The sequence below is a fragment of the Panthera pardus genome, unplaced genomic scaffold, assembly GCF_024362965.1.
Source record: "Panthera pardus isolate Hobbes unplaced genomic scaffold, ASM2436296v1 HiC_scaffold_11, whole genome shotgun sequence".
Classification (NCBI taxonomy): domain Eukaryota; kingdom Metazoa; phylum Chordata; class Mammalia; order Carnivora; family Felidae; genus Panthera; species Panthera pardus.
Window position 1 is genome coordinate 28,682,688 of NW_026526666.1, and position 23,737 is coordinate 28,706,424.

General features: G+C 36.5%; 1 protein-coding gene and 1 pseudogene across 8 annotated transcripts in view; both read right to left on the minus strand.

The window, feature by feature from the left end:
- The window catches only part of RPAP2 (RNA polymerase II associated protein 2), a 99,169-nt gene that overhangs the window by 22,533 nt on the left and 52,899 nt on the right, over positions 1-23,737 (minus strand). For all 8 annotated transcript variants that reach the window (XR_008418643.1, XM_019437935.2, XM_053892528.1 and 5 more), the window contains exon 11: positions 16,247-16,315. Coding sequence is in view for 7 of the 8 variants with exons in the window: in XM_019437935.2 (XP_019293480.2) it covers positions 16,247-16,315 (69 nt within the window). In the remaining variant the exon portion in view is untranslated. The remainder of the gene's footprint in view (positions 1-16,246; positions 16,316-23,737) is intronic.
- LOC128776044 (U2 spliceosomal RNA) lies at positions 22,838-22,996 on the minus strand (annotated as a pseudogene).

Below are 23,737 nucleotides of genomic sequence, written 5' to 3' on the forward strand. Positions count from 1 at the left end.
CTCCTACCCTTATCATAAAGTTTCTCAAAAGAGAAATCAACATTTGCTGACTCTACTTCCTCATCTTAGTCTCAGATATAAAGGATTATGTATTTCTTCCAATTATGTAAAGAGTTTTTTTTTTTTTCCAAATGTACATTTTTTCTCCTTGGGTAAAGAATACATATCTATTCCTACTTTTAATGTACAGTTGACCCCTGAACAACATGGGTTTGTACTACTACATGGTCTACTTATACACATATTTTTTTAATATAAGGTATATAGTACTGTAAATGTATTTTTTCTTCCTGATGATTTTCTTAATAATTTTTCTCTCATTTTAACAAGACAGTACATAACACATAAAACATATAAAACATGTGTTAATCAACTGCTTATGTTACTGGTAAGGCTTCTGGTCAACAGCAGACTATTAGGAAAGTTTGGGGGGGGAGTCAAAAGTTTTATGTGGGTTTTTGACTAGAGGGGGCAGGGGTCAGTGCCCTAGACCCCATGTTGTTCAAGGGTAAACCATATATCGTAATGTATAACCTTAGCTGCAGAGAATTTGTTAGTGGCATTTAATTTTATAGTTTTGGGAACTGGGAGTATGTGAAAGTTCTGTAAATCTCTTGTCAGATGAGCAACATTTTTCTCTGCAATGAAATCGTAAGAATACTAGTTATAACCTGGTGATTGCTTTATTCTTACAAAACATTTTTTGCAGTGTAGCTGATTTGCCACTCACTATAATTAAAAACCTTCATGTGATAAACAACATCATAATGTGGGGCCCGAAAAACTCAACGGAAAAAAAAAATCAGTAAATAAATAGAACTCAGAAATAATACAGGCAATTTAGTTACTAGAACATGGTTTCACTTCCACAGAAATCGTAGGTGTTCACCAAGCAGTTTGTAGTAGTTTTCCAGGTACTTCTGCTCCACTGCAATATTCAGTATTAAGACTTGTCTATTTTGATATGTCCATGTTTTAAGACAGAGTATACCTTTTCTAGTTGTACTAAAATGAAAGAAAGCTAACTCTCAAACTCCTCATTCAAAATGGGTAATGGATCAACACAAGCAGTAGTAATATAATATCAAGACTCGTTTTACCCTTTGGCCTTAAAATCTTCTCTAAAGCTTTATAAAAATACTTAAACACAGAGTAAAATGGAAACATTTGAATTTTGCCTCCAAGAACTATGTTACTTAACTAGAACTATCAGAATGAGAAAAGTCAGAGGCAGGAAGAATATTAAAAAGGTGTTAAGTCTCTATAATAAACAATCGACACGGAAGTATTGAAAGACAACAGAGGAAAAACACACTAGGCAATTAGGATCTTGAATTTAACAAACACTTGATACACCTCGGAATAATCATTTTTTCTCCTTAAAACTTTCATTCAAGTTTGCAAGATTAGTTAATAAAATACATTCATAAAGCTAGTTAAAGAAAGAGTTTGCCTCTAGAGTAAAATTTTCCATTAGGACCCATTAATATTTGATAAATTCTTCCAATTCAACGAACAAATACCAACATGTAAAACATTTAAAGAATTCTCCAGAATTGTGTCTGTGATGCACCAGATAAATAAAGGATTTAGTGCCATGCTATACTTGATGATTAACTGCTCTATAACTGATTCTTCTATTTTATCATTTATCAGTCCACAGAAGATAAAAGAGTAAGTTCATGGAAGGTAAGAGAAAAGCAGTATTTGGAATCAATCAAGTTTTTAAATCAAAGAAACATTTAACAAGTTTAAATGTTCACTAATTTTATAATTATAGGAGTTAAAAAACAATCTCATGTTTATATCTAGCTTTGTTTTTCATTAATTTTATTCAAGATTTTATAAAAATCTATTTGCAAAAAAGCAGTGCTAGATTTGGTTAAAAGTAGCAATTATTTTTAGGCTAAATAGTCACAGCCTTATCAGACTACCCACCCTGGAAAATATGAATCATTACAGAGACACAGGGTCACTGTCCTTCCTTTCACCCATAATCGTAAGCAACTATTTTGTTTTTCCTGTGCAATGCAATTTTACCAGTGCTACCAATTCTGTGTTTAAGTACATAACATCAATAATAATTTATCCAAGTCTTTCCTATCCCTCCATTCATTTGCTTTATTCTACAAATACTCACTGAGTACTTTACTTAAGAAGTGCCAGGTTGAGATGTCGCGTGCTTGGCACTAAGGAGACAAAAGTCATCTAGACACTGTCCTTGGCTGAAGGAGATTATGTTTTGGTAAGAAAACAGTTTCAAATTCATCTCACTTACTGTAGGCACCTTTCCAGGTTTACTACTGCTTACACATTGTCCAAACAAAAATGTCTGGATGAAGGGAAAGCCTCTTATTTTCATTTGGAAACATGTCTGTGTGTGTGTGTGTGTGTGTGTGTGTGTGTGTGTGTGTGTGTGTATGAATGAAGTACATGTATAAGTCCCCAGGAATGATTTGTGGATCATGAAAGATGAGAAGAAAGGGAAGGTAAAAATCATGAATATGAAAAAAAAGTTAGTCACCAGAATTAAAGATAGTGGCTGTATTTAGGTCAAGCTTAGAAAAGCTGCCTTAAATTAATTCTCCTAGGGAAGATCATTGACCTGTGGTGGAAGGGGATAACAATCAGAGCAAGTAATGGAGCAATAATACCCATATGGGTTTTGGAAGAAGAAATATATAAGGTTTGGTTCATTCACTTTTGTACAGAAGCAGAATGTTAGCAAATATTACTCACATTCAAGGCAAGGAGAGAGAAACATGTGGAGGAAAAAGTGGGAAAGAGAGGTGGGTGACAGGGTTTAGAGAAGAAAAATTAATAGGCAAATTTGCCTTTGATGACATTCCCAGTTTCTTCATGGGTTGTATCCTGTCAATTACCCTGTATCTTTTTAGTATTCCCAATTCTGCCTGTCTAACATCTCCTTGCCCCCTGCCACCAACATGCCCAAGCCTCTACTATCCTGAGAAGTCTTCTGAAGATTTACCATGTCATATCAGGTTATAGTTGCTTCCCTTTCCTCTTCTGGCTACCATATGAAAAGAATGGTCAACATATGCTACAACTGTCTACTACAGCAACCCTTGCGATCTGGTCTCAATGCCTATCCTTCTAAAAAAACTGCTTTCGGGGCGCCTGGGTGGCTCAGTCGGTTAAGCGTCCGACTTCGGCTCAGGTCACGATCTCGCGGTCCATGAGTTCGAGCCCCGCGTCGGGCTCTGGGCTGATGGCTCAGAGCCTGGAGCCTGTTTCCGATTCTGTGTCTCCCTCTCTCTCTGCCCCTCCCCCGTTCATGCTCTGTCTCTCTCTGTCTCAAAAATAAATAAACGTTAAAAAAAATTAAAAAAAAAACACCAAAAACTGCTTTCTTGAAGGTCACCTACCTAGTTGCCAAAGCCACAGCCTTTTTTTCAACAGAAGATAAATACCTGGTTCTCAGAAACGTAGTTACCACTTCTTTCTTAAACCTCACACCTGCTTTGGATTCCTTGACAGTGTTCTGGTTGGATACATACCTTTCTGAAGGAAAACGCACGCATTTTCAAGTCAGACAGGTCTGACTTTGAGTCCCAGGTGTGACCTTGGACAAAGTACTTGTTTTCCAAGAGTCTGTTTCTTCCTCTGGGAAGTGGGACACCACTATTGCCCTCACTGGATTGTGAAGATCAAATAAAATAACGTATGTAAAGAACCTAGTATGGTGCTGCACACAGCTGATGTTAAAAAATGCCCATTTTCCTTCTCTTTCTGCTATCTCTGTAGTGCTTAGGCATCCTTGGCATGGATGCAGCTGTTCCACAGGTTCTATCTCATCTTGACTCCACATTTAACACCCTCTATCTCTGCCAAGTCACCATTTCAGTGCTGACTCCAAAATCTAGGTATCTGATTTTCCTTACCACTTTTTTTTTTAATGTTCGTTAACTTTTTACATAAAATGTGACAAAATGATTTGCAACAATGGGAACTGTACAGCTGGTCAGGTGAGCTTCAGAGCTGCATTACTTTAGGATCAACTTTGCTTATTTCCACCAGGGTCCCTCCTGGGGGATATAAGTATCCTGAACCCTTATTAGTTATGGTTCTTCATCCAAAGTCCAGCTCCTCAGTCATGCCTTGATTTACTGAATAGGCCACTTCTCTTTCCACTTCAGAGCTGGAGGCCTGAACTCCGGAAATGTGCCCATGTAACATGCAAGTGAGACAAAAAGCATCCAGCCAAGCACTATCATGACAACAAGTAACACAATGTCTAAGACACAATTGTACAGTGAAAGGCTATTCACCAAGATTTTGGCAAAGGAGTGTGCTCGTGAAACCCTCAGTTGGTAGAGGTCTTACATGTCCATTCCAGTCCTTGGTTCCAAAGGATCCACAATGCCCTCCTGTACTGCTTCTCCTCAGGTCCATCCTATTCCTCTCCTTACAGATGTACCCAAGTTTCCTTCCAGCAAGCTGTGTTGTGGCCCCTGGGTGCTAATGCCTTTCCCACAGTGCTCAGGATCCACGCTAGGGTGCTGGTCCAACTCTGGGCAGAGTGGCCACTGAGCCTGGGCATTGGACATGGGTGAACTCCTTATCATTCTTTAGATCCAATTCCACATTTTCAACTACCTAACTGGGGAACCACCCAACTAAATAATCTGCCTGAACCCTAAACTGAACAAGAATAGTCTCAGTGCTAGAAGAGCAGGTATTGAATCACATGAACCATCTCTCTCTAAAATTTTTTTAAATGTTTACTTTTGAGAGAGAGACAGTGTGAGTTGGGGAGGGGCAGAGAGAGAGGGAGACACAGAATCTGAAGCAGCTTCCAGGCTCTGAGCTGTTAGCACAGAGCCCGATGTGGAGTTCGAACTCATGAACCGTGAGATCATGACCTGAGCTGAAGCTGGACATTCAACCGAGTGAGACACCCAGGTGCCCCAAATGCACCATCTCTTAAAATTAGTTCCCCCTACCCATTCCCCTAAAGGCGCCAGTATTTTCCCAGTCATCTGTCTTAATATGGGCATACTGAGGAGATACTGAGGGTTTGGTTCTAGACCACTGCAGGAAAGTGAGTATCACAATAAAGTCAAATAAATTGTTTGGTTTCCTACTGCATATAAAAGTTATGTTTACACTGTATTGTAGTCTATTATGTGAAACAGTATTATATCTAAAAACATATACACCTTAATTAAAAAATAATTTAAAAATGCCATAACCTGAGCTTTCAGTGAGTCATGATTACTGATCATAGGTCACCATAGTAAATAATAATAAGTTTGAAATACTACGAGAATCACCAAAATATGACATAAAGACACGAAGTGAGCAGATGGCGAGCTGTTGGAAAATGGTGCTGATAGACCTGCTCAGTGCAGGGTTGCCACAAACCTTCAATCTGTAAAAAATGCAATTACCTGCAAAGCGCAATAATGTGAAGCCTGATAAAATGAAGTGTGCCTATATTTTGACATTGTTTTTTATCCACCTCCCACATTGCTAAAACTTGTCGATTCTCGAGTTGTAATGTCTCTTATCATCTACAGGTCTCTCCCATTTAATTCTCACTGTAATCATTTTAGTTCACTGCCTCATTGCTCTTTGGTTAACTAGGCTGTTACTAGTGGAGTCGGAGAAAATCAATTTCATAAATGATGTGGGCAAGAGTAAGAATGCACGAGATTAAGGAAAAGCACTGGAATCACTGACAGCACACTAGTTCTTAAAGAAGTTTGTCAAGTGAATGGATGATAGTCTGAGGGGGTCAGTGAGGTTAAGAACAAAGGATAAAATTGTTTCTTCTGTTTTGTTTTTTTAAGCTTTGAAGAGGAGTAAGCAGTTGTAGGCAGGAGGGAAGGGGTCAACAAAGAGCAAGGAAGGATAGTTTCCTAATTAACCTCATTCATACATTCACTCATTCACTGCCAGATATTTGTTGTGAATCTATAATTAAACACAAAGCTAAGTGTATAATGGTGAATAAAATCAGACAAAGAATCAGCCCCTAAAATCTTCAAGTTGAATGAGGGAGGCAGATTTTAATCAAGTAGTCAGGCAATTAAAAATAAAATTGAAAACAGAACAGTGTAGGAAAGATAAGTGCATGGTGTTATAAAAACAAAACAAAACAAAAAACAAAACAACAACAACCCTATTTGTAAAGATATCTGCTCTAGTCAGGGAAGTCAAGAAAGATTTCTTGAGGAAGAAACACTTCCTCAAGTTCTAAAAGATGAAGGGGAATTAACCAAACGAAGAGGGGAGGGAAGAAGGTCCTGGACATAGGAAACAACCTGGGTCCTATGGTGAGAGAGTGTGATGAGAAGGGCTGAAAGAGGGTCAGTGTGCTGGGAAGGAGAAGAACAAGGTAGGGTGGTGTGAGGGGAGGCTGAAGAAGAAGGGGCTGTACTGCACAGGGCCACACAGGCCACAGTAATAAGTTTTTCTTTAAGAGCAATTGGAAGTGGATGAAATACTGGTGTAGGGTAGAAGACACAATCAGATGTGACTCTAGATCTCTGCAAGACTGATCTTCCTAAAGCATGGGCTTCATGACAGTACTCTGCTCAAAACTTAAAACATGACTTTCGGGGCACCTGGGTGGCTCAGTCGGTTGAGCGTCCAACTCCAGCTCAGGTCATGATTTCACCACTCGTGAGTTTGAGCCCCACATCAGGCTCTGTGCTGACAACTCAGAGCCTGGAGCCTGCTTCCAATTCTATGTCTCCCTCTCTCACTGCCCCTCTCCCTCTCACACTCTCTTTCTCTTAAAAATAAATAAATGTTAAAAAAAAAAATGACTTTCACTCTCCACTGAAGTTTATCTGCCATGAAAAGATCTATCTGTGTAATAGACCCAACTTTCCAATCACTCTTTCCAGTTATTTTGTACTCTTCAAGAAATCCTTTTGCTTTCTGTTTTTTTTTTTTTTTTTTTTCATGCTAGAAGTACCTCCAGAATGCCCTCATCCTTTCATTTCTATTTCTTGACACCCTTTCTATTTTGGAGGGTCAACACAAAGCCCGCTGCTATGAAACTTTCTTTTTTTTAATTAAATCTTTCTAGTCCAGATCTTTAGTCTCTTTGGAACTCCCAAGTCTATGCTTCCTTTTTGCCCATATGATACATTTAACTTTTTATTGTACACATTCATATCCCCTTTTCCTCAAAATCCAGTAGGCTGTAAAGTCTTTCAGTGCAGAGGCTTTGTTTAACCTTTGTATCCCCCACAGAGCCTAAGAGACAGTCTTACCAGAAGCAGCTGCTCAATAAACATTGTCTATTTTTAAATTCAGATTTCTAACTATTTGGAACCTTTTCAATTATTGTGTAGATGCCAGCTTCTACACTAATTTATAGTTATAATGCTACAACAAAGTGTGGGTCTCATTTCCTTCTCTGGTATATATGGGTTCTACTTACGTTGATTTTCATGGCATGGTATTAGAGACATTTAAAAAAAAGACTAAACCAACTCTTTAGACGAAAAAGCAGAGGTACAAGGCAGGTGCTTATCAATTCTTTAGCTAATAATAAGATGATACTATGTCAGAGAAGAAACTCGGGTCGCCCTACAATATCTAGTTCAAAGAAGATTTATCAATGAACACTTGAGATCTTTTCATCAATGAATAAAAAAAAAAGTAGGAAGTAAAAAAGGAAAACATCACTCTAGAACCACTTTAAACATTTCCTTAAATGTGATCTGAACAAAGAATTCGAAATTCTCACATCAAAGTTCTTTCTAGACATCCCTATTCACTGACAGCACTTATTCCCACAATAAAGTGTAAAGGATAATAATGTAGAAGAGGGAAAAGAGGTCCATAGATTGTAGTGATGATTCTGTAAGCATAATGTTTTAAAACGTATTTTTACATTAAAATGATCAGCTTACGCATTTTATTTTGCTTTTCACTACTGTAAGTATAATGCTGAGGTACTAAACCACTCCATTGTTTCCTTTTGTACAGGGCAGTTTCCTTAGCTTTGATGAAGAAAGCAATATAATGTCAGCTAATATAATGTCACTCTGAGGTAGAAAGACAGTAAAGGAATCCTGGGGGTGGGGGATGGGGGGGTGTGTTCCTCCCAGTGACTTAAATGAGTGCTCTGTAATCTTTCCACAGAGTGACTAGCCATATCACTCAATGCATTTCTTTGGCAAGTTTAATGACTAAGATCATTAAGTAATAATACTGAGGCAGTGTTACTATGGCTCTATCAGCAAAATTAAATTGCTTCCTACACTAAATATACTCATCCTCACTGTCTCCTTCAGTAACCTTTGGCCTATTGCGTTAGAATAATTTCTTACATATAATATCTCATAGTTGAACTCACACTGCTAAGTTCATTTAACCCAGATATAATCTAACCTCTCATTTTGCTAACAAGAAAAAAAAAAAACCAGGATATAATCCAGAATGAGACTGAATTTAGGGTTTTAAGAGGCCCTTGTGTAGCTAAAGGTAGTCTGTATGGTAACAGAACTACATTTATTAAAAATGATTAATAAAAATTATTTACATACATTTAAATTGCATTTACTTTTATCCTAGGCACAAAGTTAAAGTCCCAAAATCAAGAGGCAGATGAGGCTATTAAGGAATTCTAAGAAAAATAAAATAGGTAGAAAAGAAGAACATACCCTGAAGAAGTATGTCATTATGGGCTTTCTACTTCATAACTATTATCTAGGAAACTGAGATAAAAACTTTGATTATAAAAGACTATGCCAGCCAAATAAAATAAAATGTTTTTCTTATAACAGATGGTTTATGTCCTGATAATGTTTGTATTTAATGCTTTAGGATTACCTATTAATAAGGAAGCAGGGATGCTTTCCATTGATATTTCTAATTCAAAGCAAACAAGTTCTTTGTAACGCACTTTGTAGTGATATATTACATACAGGTTTGTTTAAAGGGCTGGGCTATAGTGACTTTAAACTTTATATCTAAATCCTGTTTGTGACAAACCTATAGAGCAGCTTTGTAGATGAGGGTTGGAAAAGTTTTTCTTCATAATTGTTGTTATGCAACAATTCTTTCAGAATAGTGGCTTTAACTTTTTTTTTCAATGCTCTAGAACTGAAATGGAACCAACCAGTGGTGTCCATATGCAACCATGATCTCACTCTTACAGTGCCCAACCCTGAGGCTGGGGTAACAGTGTCCTAAAGCCTCTTGACTCCTAGCCTCTCCTGGCCTGTCCTCTCAGTGAGCTCAGTCAGGATGTCAAAATGTCACTGACAGATGTGGAGACTGACTCTGCAAGTCAAGGTTGTGACTGGCAAGGGCCAGGTACTGCCTGATACTTGCTGTCACCAATGTTGCCACTGCTGCTGCTTGGGATGAGGAAGCTAGACAGAACACCCTTTTGCTATGGATCCTTAGTGAACTGTGGCCTGAGGTTGGGCACTCTCAGCTACTTGTGGATAAAAACACTAACCATTATAAAGTTGCCAAAATTACAAGGAATTCTGAGGGGAAAAATCACTGAGGAAAGTAGGCTTTGGTTAAAAATTTAAACAACTATTTTTTCTTTAGAAAAGATCTGGATTCCTAAAGTTACTTCAATTTAAAAATATATTTTTCTTATGTAAACTCTCAGCAATAAATATGCGGGGGGGGGGGTTTAGAAATAATCTAATTATTGTTTAATCATCAGTAAACAAACACTTAAACTTCACAATGACAATGGTACTGTGATAGTAGACATCATAAGATAAACAAATCCAAGATTTACACAAGGGAAAAAAAAACAAAAAAAGAATTTTATGGATACTGAAGAATCCAAAAATATGCCACCTGTTACGATTCAGACATTCAATTTATATGGTCTCATATTCAACACTATGGTCATTCTGGAAGCAGGGGGCGGTCGTAGGTAGTCATTTTGCATATTAAGTAGAAATTCCCAGAACATAAGAAACAGATATTACAAGTCCATGAAGGTCTAAAATCAATCAAAATGTGCATATTTAAGTTTTGGAAAAACTGTTAATGTAAGCCTCTAAAATGACTACTGGCTTTGAGGCAAGAAGAGAAGACCTTTATAGTTCAATCTATGGAGCCCTCATACATTGCCAGTGGAAATGTAAAACACTGAAGCCACTGTTCCACAGGCTAGCAGTTCCTCAGAGATTAAATAGAATTAGCATATGATGGTAACTCTATTTTTAGGTGTATACACAAGAGAACTAAAACATGTTCACACCAAAACTTATACACAAATGTTTATAACAGCCAGAAGGTACAAACAACCTAAATGTCCATCAGCTGATTAATGGATAAATAAAATGTAGTATATCCATAAAATGGAATATTAGACATAAAAAGGAACAAAGTACTGTTACATGCTACAGTGTTAATTAACTTTGACAACACTGTGTTAAGTGAAAGAAACCACACACAAAAGGCCACATACTATATCATTCCACCTGTATGAAATGTTCAGAATCCATAGTGACAGAAAACAGATTAGTGGTTACCAGGGGATGAGGGAAGAGGAAATTGGGACTAAGCTAACAGGTATGAGGGTTCTTTTTGGAATGATGGAAATGCTCTGGAATTAGACAGTGGTGACAGCTGCATAATATAACAAATATACTAAAACCCAGAGAATGGTACACTATAAAATAGTGAGTTTTATGTTATATGAAATATCTTGATAAAAATTCAGTTAAATATAAAAAATTCCATAATTATATGGAAAAAAAAGTTATTTCAATGATCTTCCACTATATGGTCTTAACTACTTAGAACCAAATGTTAGAAGAAAGGCCTTAGAATACTTCTGAGAACCAAAAAGTTTCTAAGGAACTATGTCTTCATTTTTCATGGTATGCTCACAAACTTCTCTAAGGAAATTAGTGATGGGTAGGCTAAAAAAAAAAAAAAAAAAATCTGCTGAGGCAAAAAGCCTTAGTCACATCTTTCTATTCATGCCTGGTACCCTAGGGAAGTGACTCTCCTGAGTGTCTATGTGTATGATGATTACCTAAAGTGGCTGCCCATATCCAGCGAAGGCTTTTGTTTAGTGATCATGGTCAAGTTGAGCTTGTTTAAATACCATTTCTCAGGACTTACATGCTACTCCCTTAACGATAGGAATACTGAAAGCTTTTAGGAGGAATATACTATTGCATGGTCTCTGCCTAGGAAGTGGGCCATAGTTCACTGGAAACAGACAGTTCAGATAAATAAAATGAAAGCAGACATTTTTGGAGATGATCTTGAAAGCTTTCCATTAGAGAACATCAAGGGCATAAAACTAGGAAGAGCATGTATCCATGTTAGATTACCAGAAGTCACTCTCTACCTTCTCTTCTTTCTAGGTAATAAAAAGTATTCATCTCCTTCATTAGATAACCAAATCATTCCCATGGACCATAACATATACCCCCTAACTGGCTACGCACTAAAAGACACCTGACTCCTATGCTACAATTAACCTCAGATTATCATAATGCAAAGTAGTGGCTACTTACAAAGGTTAACTTGGGTGGAAAAGTAGTATTTTAAATACAAAAGGACACTGAGGAAACTGATTCTCATTTCTCACATGTGGGCTGTACATAAAGTAAGTCAGGCCAGTTAATTTGCTTCTCCATAGACTTCTATCTGGCTTCTCTTTGGCTGCTAGTCTGGACCTTTCTCTCTATTTCTCAGCTTTAAGTCAACATTTGCACAGTCCCCTCTTGTGTTACAGGCTGAAGTATAATGAGAAGTCAAAGATGACTTGGGAAGACTAAGAGCAAAAGGAAGAGAAAAAGGAGAGAAGGGATCAAGCTGATGGGGGTGTCCTATGGCTATAAAATCTTCTCACAAAATACCAGTCAAAATATTCTCAAGGAGAATATCCTGAGTACTGAGACCATGATGCAAAGCGATCCTACAGTTTCTGTTTTTTCCTGTATTAAGAGTAGGATGAGAATTATGAGGAATATAAAAACAAATATGATATCATTATGAGGAGGCATCACAAAATGCACTTTAATGTCATTAATTTTTATGCTTGCTAATTTGGCAAACACATCAAATTATATAAATTCATTAACTAGCTTTACACTGTATATAGGCACTAAAATATTTATAGCAGACTATCTATCTATTTATCTATTTATACACATCTTTATGAAAAATCATGCACTGAGACTGTGGAAAAAGTCTAATGTTACAGCATTATTTTTGTGGCAAAAGCAGATTCAACTTTGTATTGTTTCAATATACAGTATATAAGAGTAAAGTCTGATAAAGTTCAGCTAAGATAAAAAATTACTGTAAGTGCTTAAGCATAACACCAATTACCAGGTTACTTTACCATATTTCTAATGAGTTATTAAAAACAAACAACAACAAAAAAAGAACTGGGTCAATTTTCAGTATTACAGATGTTTTATGTAAGGAGTTCTTGAGAATCTTTGTTAATTATAACATTTATTAAAGAAATAAGAAAGGACTAAAGGGAAATTAATTTCTTCACTGTTAAGTAAGTGTATTCTGTTTAAGCTCTGATTTAAAAAGTCTTTCTGTGTGCTCTTGGTAACTACTTAAGGTCTGAGTACAAAATATATATATCCATAAATGTTGCAGTCACAGTGGCTATTCAAGTCGTATGGAATTTGTGAAAAATCTAAATGAAATGGCAATAGGTCATGATTTATTTTTATAGATAGGTGTATTTCACTAAGTGTGCAAAGATGAAGTGTACAACTCAATTTGATCAATTTCTTCCTGAGATTATATTGGTATAAAATTCCCATCAGTATACACTGACAAATTGCATGTTGTGGTTCCAATTTTTTTTAAGTTTATTTGTTATGAGAGAATCCCAAGCAGGCACCAAGGTGTCAGCAAGAGCCCGATGTGTGGCTCGAACTCACTAAACCATGACTTGAGCTGAAATCAAGAGTTGGACGCTTAGCCAACTGAGTCACCAGGTGCCCCTCAAATTTTTAAAATGTTAATACACCTGTGAAAGTGCAAGGGAAGTTACCAGGAAAATATGATTTGACACAAAAACATCTCATTTACTTTTAAGCATACAGATGTAAAAATTCAAGAACCAGCCTTCTTTCTTTCTTCTGGACTATCATGTTTTGCCTAAAATATTGATTTTTCCCCCTCTGCAAGAGTTAGACTGGAGCCAGCACAGCAACATACTAATAAAATGTATACTTTTTAAAGTGGTTTTCAAGAAAAATTTTGAAGCAGCTTTCATTCATTAAACAAGTGCTATTGAGTAACAAAACCTTGCAATGTTAGTATACAAAGAATAGTACTATTGTTATAATAATTAACACACTATCTTATTACACTCATCTTCAGTGACTACAACTGCCATTCAGAATCTTTTTCCTAGCTATAAGGATTTGTAAGGAGTTCACTTTTAACATGAATTCCAGAAATATCTGCAAGCAATGACTAAACAAGTTCCATTGGAAATTTGAGAATAGATGCAAAGGTTTTCCAAATCATAGACTTAAAAAAAAAAAAGATAATCCCATGTATGCCTATTATCAATTTTAGCAACAATAAATTAAAAGGCTGAGTGGTGGGGTTACTGGTCCACAGATGTGTGAGTATGTTACTTCCTTTACCTGTTTATGTGCATGTCTCTTTGGGTACTAAAGTCTCCAAATTTTTCGCTGTGTTTAAGATTCTTTATCCAATGCTGGTCCTCAAGCCTGCTTTTTCTTCCCCCAATGACAAAATGCCTTTCCCAAAATGGTGAACTGTTAAGTGGGCAGAAAGAGGTGCAAATCTAAAGTATAATTATACTTTATAGAAGTAAATGGGAGTAATATTTTAATAGGCTAAGAATGAAAGGGGCTATAAATTGAGCCAGAGATTCTCTTGGGGGAAGAAATAGAAAAGCTAAAGGGGACTTCCTTAGAAAAGAGGAAATAAACAAAATAATACTGGGACAGGAGACAAAAGTCTTAGAAGCTGATGACCAAAAAATAAGGAGACTCAGCTAGTGAAGATAAAGAAGGTGCAAAAGCAAAATGGAAGGGATCAGAAATGGCCTGCAAGAAGGGATAATGGCAAAAGTTAGAATTATGAGAAAATAATATTTGAAGGGCAAAACCCAAGAGAGAAGCAGCTGACTTGGCATCTACAGTGACCAAGGATTTTAAAAGAAGCTGAAAGAGCCCTAACTGGGCAGGATTTTACAGGTCCAGGTATCAAAAGGACAAAGAATTAGGAGAAAGAAAGGTAGATCTACATAGTGGTTAACACATAATGAAAGGTAAGAATTTAAGGTGGATGAGAAAAGGAAACAGGGTTTACTGCTATCCCAAGACTGACTGTGTAACGTGCAACATGTAATGCAACTAAGATGTGCAGTCTCTTTCTTGAATTCAACTAAGTTACTATTTTTATGGGTCACTGACCCTTGAAATAAGAGGTTCCCTATACTAGATCCAAAGTTAGGGAAGTCAGTGCATAAAACAACTAGCAAAGCTTTCTTTCTTTTTTTTTTTTTTTAATTTTTTTTTTTTTTTAATGTTTATTTATTTTTGAGACAGAGAGAGACAGATCATGAACAGGGGAGGGGCAGAGAGAGAGGGAGACACAGAATCTGAAACAGGCTCCAGGCTCTGCGCTGTCGGCACAGAGCCCGACGCGGGGCTCGAACTCACGGGCCGTGAGATCATGACCTGAGCCGAAGTCGGACGCTTAACCGACCAAGCCACCCAGGCGCCCCTAGCAAAGCTTTCAATATTTTGTGCCACATTGAAATCAAACACTAGAGGTTTATTTTTGTAGGGAATAATTTGAAATTTTAACAGCAGTCTTTATTATTTCATTTTATATAATTTTTTTGTTCATTGCTATACATTTTGGACAATATGTGTCAAGAGTTTGATACAAAAAAAAAAAAAAAAGTAGGACCTAATAATGTGTGTCTTCAGTAAGCAGCTGCTCATTAAGATAATACTTCCAGTTACTGGCTTAGAAAGCAAGATTCTGAGATTACTGCTTGGCCCAGGCCTGTGACTTGTCAACCAAAAAAGTTACTTCCTCTTTAGTATAATGAATTGCAGAAGTACAGTTAAACAGTTATCTATGAGGGTTTATTGGCAGGCATAGGATATGGTGGGTGAGCAGAGTTACTGATATATTTTTTTTTTGCCAGTGACCAAAATATTTACAAATTTCATAAAATGGAAAGAACTTTCTAAAATATTAATAAGATCTGTTTCACAAATAACCAATTCAACTGGGACACTGAATAGTAGAAATGACAAAAGATTTGTTCTTACAGCTGATAAAAAATTTATTATCAAGGCATTCAAGTAAAGTTATTTTCTGTGTTCTGATTTAATGAATCCTGTGAGTTGTATTTGGTTGGGTGACACAGATGTTGGCTCACTGAAGCCTACTCTAATGCCTCCCAGCACAGCCTTCCTTGGGACAGTGAAGCCAGAGTAACATGTCAGACTGAAGAAATATCAAGAAAGAGAGAGCAGGGCTGGAGATGCTATGAGGTTGGCTCATAACACTTCTTGACCTATGAGTGTCCAGTAAAGTATTCACTGTCCTATGGGCTTCGATGACTTAACAAGCTCCAAGTAGCAACAGTAATGCAGTAATGAATGGTCCTCAAAAGAAGACTTGCAATTCAAGCTGAAAAACACTACACTTACTAGAAGGTTTTAACCCTACCGAGAGACAGCTTTAGAAACCACCAGTGATTTCTTAAAAGGTGAATGAGTATTAAATGTTTTATATATGCTTCTGTACTATCTACTTTAGTTCCTTTAATCTGTTTGATTTTAAAGATGTACATTAGTTTGGAAAATAAAACTTTCCCAAAGCGATTAATGATAAAATGCTGAGACAAATGAAATAGCATTGGATATGTTGGTAAAATTACAGTTATAAAACGAGGCCCATTCAATGTTAATAAAAATGCATTGTTAAAAATGAAATTAAAGGGCTATTCCATATATATTCCACATGGAGTTGTTCTCTTTCAAAATATAACAAATCATATTTGCAAAGATAAAGGCCTTTGGAAGAAAATATGGTAAAAAATATAAAGAGAATAATTAAATCTTGTGAAAATACTGGCATATCACTTTACACTAGTTATTTTATCATATAGGAAAGGAAAATAAGGCACAAAATAGAGGTATCTTTTCTCATGATGCTTATAAAATCAATGAACAACTTTGTTTTTCCCCAATCAAAATTCTAATTAGTATTTAGAGTTAAAATCTGAAATAGTACTTACAATGACAACAACACCACAGCAATTAAGGTCCACTCTGCAGGTTTGTGTATAATATTTCTATTTGTTAACCTGTAAGACAGGAAGATAAAGTTTACCAAAGGATTGTTACATTTAAATATAAGAACCTTCTATTTTTAGATAAAATCAGATTTATAACATCATGTGTCCAAAGAGCACTATTTTCTATTCTTTTTATGTTTGATAGAGTCAATAGCATATTGTGGCTTAATCTTCAGTAGTGGATAATGACCATCTCAAAAGAAAGTGCTCCAGTCTTACTTTATATATTTATAATAATATTACTGTTAGACAAGATGGGAGTATAGGAACAACATGGGAAACTAAATTGCATGATTTATTAAAATATACACACACTTCCCTATAAACATATCTTCTGTATTTTCCCCTAATCAACATTTCATTAAATAAGCTAACAAGGTAATAAGCAATTTCTGATTTTAATTCATCTTTAGTATCTTTCTACCTTGTGGTAGGTTGGCAGGAGGCAATGAAGAAATGTTATAATCCATAATTTATAGAAATGAGTTGACAATAAATTATAAGACTAGATATTTTTTTTTCAATATATGAAGCTTACTGTCCAATTGGTTTCCATACAACACCCAGTGCTCATCCCAAAAGGTGCCCTCCTCAATACCCATCACCCACCCTCCCCACCCTCCCACCCCCCATCAACCCTCAGTTTGTTCTCAGTTTTTAACAGTCTCTTATGCTTTGGCTCCCTTCCACTCTAACCTCTTTTTTTTTTTCCTTCCCCTCCCCCATGGGTTTCTGTTAAGTTTCTCAGGATCCACATAAGAGTGAAACCATATGGTATCTGTCTTTCTCTGTATGGCTCATTTCACTTAGCATCACACTCTCCAGTTCCATCCACGTTGCTACACAAGGCCATATTTCATTCTTTCTCATTGCCACGTAGTACTCCATTGTGTATATAAACCACAATTTCTTTATGCATTCATCAGTGGATGGACATTTAGGCTCTTTCCATAATTTGGCTATTGTTGAGAGTGCTGCTATAAACATTGGGGTACAAGTGCCCCTATGCATCAGCACTGCTGTATCCCTTGGGTAAATTCCTAGCAGTGCTATTGCTGGGTCATAGGGTAGGTCTATTTTTAATTTTCTGAGGAACCTCCACACTGTTTTCCAGTGTGGCTGCACCAATTTGCATTCCCACCAACAGTGCAAGAGGGTTCCCGTTTCTCCACATCCTCTCCAGCATCTATAGTCTCCTGATTTGTTCATTTTGGCCACTCTGACAGGCGTAGGTGATATCTGAGCGTGGTTTTGATTTGTATTTCCCTGATGAGGAGCGACGTTGAGCATCTTTTCATGTGCCTGTTGGCCATCCGGATGTCTTCTTTACAGAAGTGTCTATTCATGTTTTCTGCCCATTTCTTCACTGGGTTAGCAATTTCTTACTTGACACATCCCCAAAGGCAAGGGAATTAAAAGCAAAAATGAACTACTGGGACCTTATGAAGATAAAAAGCTTCTGCACAGCAAAGGAAACAACCAACAAAACTAAAAGGCAACCAACGGAATGGGAAAAGATATTTGCAAATGATGTATCGGACAAAGGGCTAGTATCCAAAATCTATAAAGAACTCACCAAACTCCACACCCGAAGACTAGATCTTTGTCAAAAAAAGTTTTTAAAATCAGTATCTAACTCTATCACTCAGCAATTGATGACAACAATATACATTGTAGTAATTTAGTTTCTCATAAAGCATTTGGAAAAATTACTCCAAATAAAAAAGTGATATAAATCAGTAAAGAAAAAAAAAACCAGCCAGTAACATCTGATAAAGGATGGTTACCCAAAATATACAAAGAACTCTTAAAATTTAACAGTAGGAAAATAAATAGCCCAGTTACAAAATAGTCCAAATACCTTAACAGACTTATCAAAGATAAACAAATGACAGATAAGCACATAAAAAGACACATCACATCTCAAGGGGAATGCAATTTAAAACAAGATACTATACACTAATTACAATGGCCCAAATCCTGAACACTGACAAAACCAAATGCTAAATCAAAGTCACTTCACAAAGGTCATACATTTGCTACAACTGATAAATCCACATTGACATCATGATATAATTAGTCAAATGTACGGCTCTGTTATAAGGATGTGGAGCAATAGGAACTCTCATTCATTGCTGATGGGAATGCAAAATGGTACAGGAACTTTGGATGAGCTTGGTGCTTTCTTACAAAACTAATCATGTTCCTTGGTATTTACCCAAAGGAGTCAACAACTTATGACTTTAAAAACCTGCACAGAGATGTGTATAGCAGCTCTATTTACAACTTCCAAAACTTGGAAGCAACCAAAACGTCTTTCAGTAGGCAAATGGAAAAATAAGTTTGGTACATCTAGTAGTATTATTCAGCCCTAAAAAGATTTGTGCTATCAAACTCCCAAAAGATGTGTTGGTACTCTATATGCATATTACTAAAGTGAAAAGAAGCCAGTCTGAAAAAGCTACATACCAACTACATGACATTCTGGAAAAGGTAAAACTATGGAGACAGTAGAAAGATCACTGGTTGCCAGGGGTGTGTGGAATGGGGTGGGTTGCGTGGGGGGAGTGACAAATAGGTGAAGCACAGAGGAATTTTAGGGCAGTGAAAATACCCTATGTTAATAAATGGTGGATACATGTCATTATACACTTATCCAAACCCATAGATTATCTGACACCAAGAGTGAACTCTAATGTAAACTATGGACTCTGGGTGATAATGATGTTGTCAATGTAAGCTCATCAACTGAAGCAAGTATGTAACTCTGGTTGGGGGTGTTGCTAATGTGGGAGGCTATACATGTGTGGAGGCAAGGGGTGTTATAGGGAATCTCTGTACCCTTTTCTCAATTTTGCTATGAATTTAAAACTGCTCTTAAAAAAATAGTCTTAAAAAAAATCCCCAGCCAATAAACAAACAGTCAAAATATATAAGCAGGCAATTTACAGAGGAGGAACTCTGCACTCTTTCAGAAGTTCTGATTTTGGATTACTCCACGGTGTCTGCCCTTGGGTCTCTCATCTCTCTCTATATATAATCATTCCCTTAGTGATATTATCCAATTTCATAGCTTTAAATATTAGATAACTACGTGCTGACAATTCTCAAATTTATGATCTCTAGCCTGGATCTTTTCCTTGAATTCCAGACTTCTGTATGTAATGATCTCCTTGACATTTCCACTTGATTATCTAATAGGCATCTCAAAACTTAGCATAGATAAAATTGAGCTCCTCTTCTTCCCCCAAAACCAAGTCTTCTTGCAGACAGATCCACCTCTATAGGATGGCTATGGAACCCTTCCAGAATCCAGTTGCTCAGGCCACAAATCCTGTGGTTAACCTTGGCTCTCTTGATGTCCCATGTCCAACCATGGGACATCATGTCCCATGTCCAAATCCCAATGATACTATCTTCAAAAAAGAATTTGATTACTTTTTATTATCTCCACTCCTTTCATCTTGGTCCACATCATTTCTTGCCTAGATTACCAAGACAGCATCCTAAACAGACTTTCTGCCTCTGCCCATCTATTGTTATTGCAATTCTCAAATCAGCAGCCAGAATGTTGCTGTTAAAAATGTATGTCATATCATGTTATTCTTCTGTCCAGAATCAACCAACTGCTCTCCATCTTACTTGGAGGAAAAGTGAAAGAATGACCATAACTACGAGGCCTATATAATCTATACCACACCCACTCCCCGCCCTGTACTTCTCTGACCATATCTCTTTTTACTCTTGCTTCTGCTCATTTCTCCAGTCTCACTAACATCCTTAATATTTTGTGAATAAGCCAGGCCTGCTGCACCTAATATATTTTTAGAGATAGGAACATGGCTTGTTCTCTCACCAACTTTTAGATCTTTCTACAAATGGCATCTTCTCCATGAGGTCTTCCCTGACCAGCCTATCTAAAATCACAACTATCTCCCTCCTCAGTATCATCCCCTCTTCCGCTTCTGGGGAGAAAAGGAAGAGAATGAACTGAGAAATGGGGAAAGAGCATATCACCATATAATAATACACATATTGTTTTAAAATGTTTACATATCTTTCTATTAGAATAGTTCCATGAGAGAAGGAATTTTTGTCTGTTTTGTTCACTGCTTTGTCCGTAGCAACTAAAACAGAAGCTAGCATATGACCAAAAAAGGTCAAAGGATAAGCATGTAAATCGAAACATGGCAAAAACAGTTAAACAGAAATTGCTTTTCTACTGTATTCAAATCTCCCTAAGTTAAGGCAAATGTAACATTGCATGAATTCATTTACTCTTCCAGCAAAAAATGTATTGAGAGCCTGCTCTATACCACTGTTTCAGGCACTGGGGAAAATATGATAAGGTCTTTTTGTATCAAAATATAATTTTAATTCAAATCTGATTTAGAAAAAGTTTCTTGATCCAACACTGATGACAGTGAATCTTTACCAAGCAACTTCTGATGAAACCACTATGGTAGGTAAATCAAAGTAGCATTCCAGATAAATGACTGTGATGCAATTCAACAGAAAGGACAGCTCTATTCATAGGGGAAGATTCTTCAAAGAGCTGAAAAAGCTATTTTATGTGTAAGTTCTAGCAGGCTCTCAACTCTGGCTGTACATTAGAATCGTCTGGGGGACTTTTAAAGAATACTGATGTCTGGGCCCAACCTGAACAAATGAAACTCAATCCCTAGGGGTGGAGCCAGGCATGTACAGCTGTTAAAAGCTCCCCAGGTAATTCTGATGCACAACTAGCTTGAGAATCACTGTTTTACAAGTTCCTATTATTGATTATCATTTCAAAGAGAAGGGTATAGTTATTTCCGCCAACTCTTTTCCATTGCCAGTATTGACTGAAAAGATCTCTCAACATTAATCATTGTCGTCAATATGGCAATTTTTTTTGGAGACTTCACATAGAAGCCTGAGCCTACAAATAGTCATATACCTGCTGAAGTTGTCCTACCAGAATCTGAAGACCCCATGAGTGATCTTATTAGAGGTAATTCTGTACTCTAAGTAATTGACATTTCCTAAAAAGCAGCAAAGCCAATTTAAGCAATTTTTATTAAAGCTATAAATACTGACCTGTAGGTACTAAAGAGTAAATATTTTTAATTAAGCTAATTAATTTTTAGCTTAATTAACATCAAGGTTTTTAAAACATCCCCTAACACTAAAACAATGCATAATTTTTTGGCTGATTTTACCATTTTATTAAATTTCACACATATATAAAACTTCCATATACTCATCACAACTTTGACAATGATCAACTCCTGGACGATCATGTTTCATCTACACAACCCCATATTCAACATCACCCTAGTGTAAATACTTCGGAAGCAAATCTCAGATATCATATTGTTTCACATAGGTTTTATTTTAATGTAAATAATGCAGAAAGTAACTGGAAAGGACTTAGGCTTACACAATAGGAATAACAGAAAAAGGTGATAAAATAGTTTATAAATTGTAAGTAGAAAAAGACATTTGAAAGTCCCCTATGTGCAGTCTGTTAGCTACCTCTTATAGGACTGATGAACACTGCATCTCAGCTAGCTTAGATGACACAGAAGACTTAGTTTCATAGGTAACAGAACCCTCTCAAATACAGTTCTTACTTGGGATCTTAGAGAAATTATTAATGAAATGACTTATTTTTTATATATCTTTGATACTAATGACTACTGAGGGACACAATGGCATATTAAAAAAACTTTTTTTCAGCTTTACTGAGGAATAATCGACATAGTAATTGTATATATTTAAGCTGTACAACTTGTTTTGATCTATGCATACACCGTGAAATGATCACCACAATCAACCTATCATCCCCTCACATACAGTTACCATTTTCACACCCCCCCTTGTTTTTTTTTTGTGGTGATAACACTAAAGATCTATCCTCTTGATTTTAGAGGATACTCAGCCAGAGGTGTACCTCAAAGATATTGCAGGTTCAGTTTCAGAACATTGTAACAAAGTGAATACTGTAAAAAAGCAAGGCAAATGAATTTTCTGGTTTCCCAGTGCATATAAAAGCTATGTTTGCACTATGCTATAGTCTATTAAATACACAGTGGCATTATGCCTAATGTAACAACGTGCATACCTTAATTAAAAATACTTTATTGTTAAAAAATGTTAACCATCATCTGAACTTTCAGTGAGCTATAATCACTGATCATAGAGTACCATAACAAATATAACAATTAAAAAGTTTAAAATATGAGAATTACCAAAATATGATACAGAGATAAAGTGAGCAAATGCTGTTAGAAAAAAAGCATGGATAGATTGGCTCAATGGAAGGTTGCCTCAAACCCTCCATTTGTAAAAAGCAGTATCTGTGAAGCAATAAAGCAAAGGGTAATAAAAGGAGGTATGCCTATACTAGTTGTGTGATTTGAGATTATTTAACCTCTCATCTCTTATCTGTAAAATGAGGATAATGTCACTATTTTTGGAAATTAAGTAACACGTAAATGCCAAGTACCTGGCACATACAGTACCATACTGACTACACGTACTGACATGGACCAAACATTATTACTGGGGCTGCTTTGGAAGGCCAAAAATAATGGCCTGGACTGTGGTTTCCAATTTGAAATTCCTAAATCCCTAGGGCATATGAGAGTATTAATGGGCAATCTTGCATTTGTACACTTGATCTTAGCCAAAAGGCCGAGAAGCGATTGCATTTGTAGCCTAATATTTCCAAGGGTTTCTAGTAAGTTCAGAGAACCTATGAATAGTTTTTTTTAATTTTTTTTTTAATGTTTATTTTTGACAGAGAGAGACACAGCATGAACGGGGGAGGGGCAGAGAGAGAGCGAGACACAGAATCCAAAGCAGACTCCAGGCCCTGAGCTGTCAGCACAGAGCCTGACGCGGGGCTCGAACTCACAAACTGTGAGGTCATGACCTGAGCCGAAGTTGGACGCTCAACGGACTGAGCCACCCAGGCGCCCCTATGAATAGTTTTTTTTTTTAAAAAAGAAGATATCCAATTAGATTTATATAAAAACAGCACTAGAAAATATAGTCAGAGTAAATTAAATTGTTAATGTATTCTAAATGAGCAGAGTAAAACTTAAGCACAAAATTAGTATTTGTAGTTAAAGATCAAAAGTCTCATTCTAATATCTCTTATGATATGTCTTAGTGACTTTTCTAGTTTCCTTAGAATGGTGATTAAATAAACACTGTTTGCAAGAAACTGCATAACAACTTCTTTAAAAATCAGTGAGAGTCTTCATCTTCCTTCAGCTATCCTTTTTGTTAATACAATACTTACTTCCTGATAAATCCTGAAAAAATCCTAAAGTTGTACTTCACATTGTATACATCTATTCAAACATTATCATCAGTGTAGACAGCTGAAAAACACTTTTGTTTTTCTTTTGGGTGCATGGTTCTGTGATAGAAAACAAACCT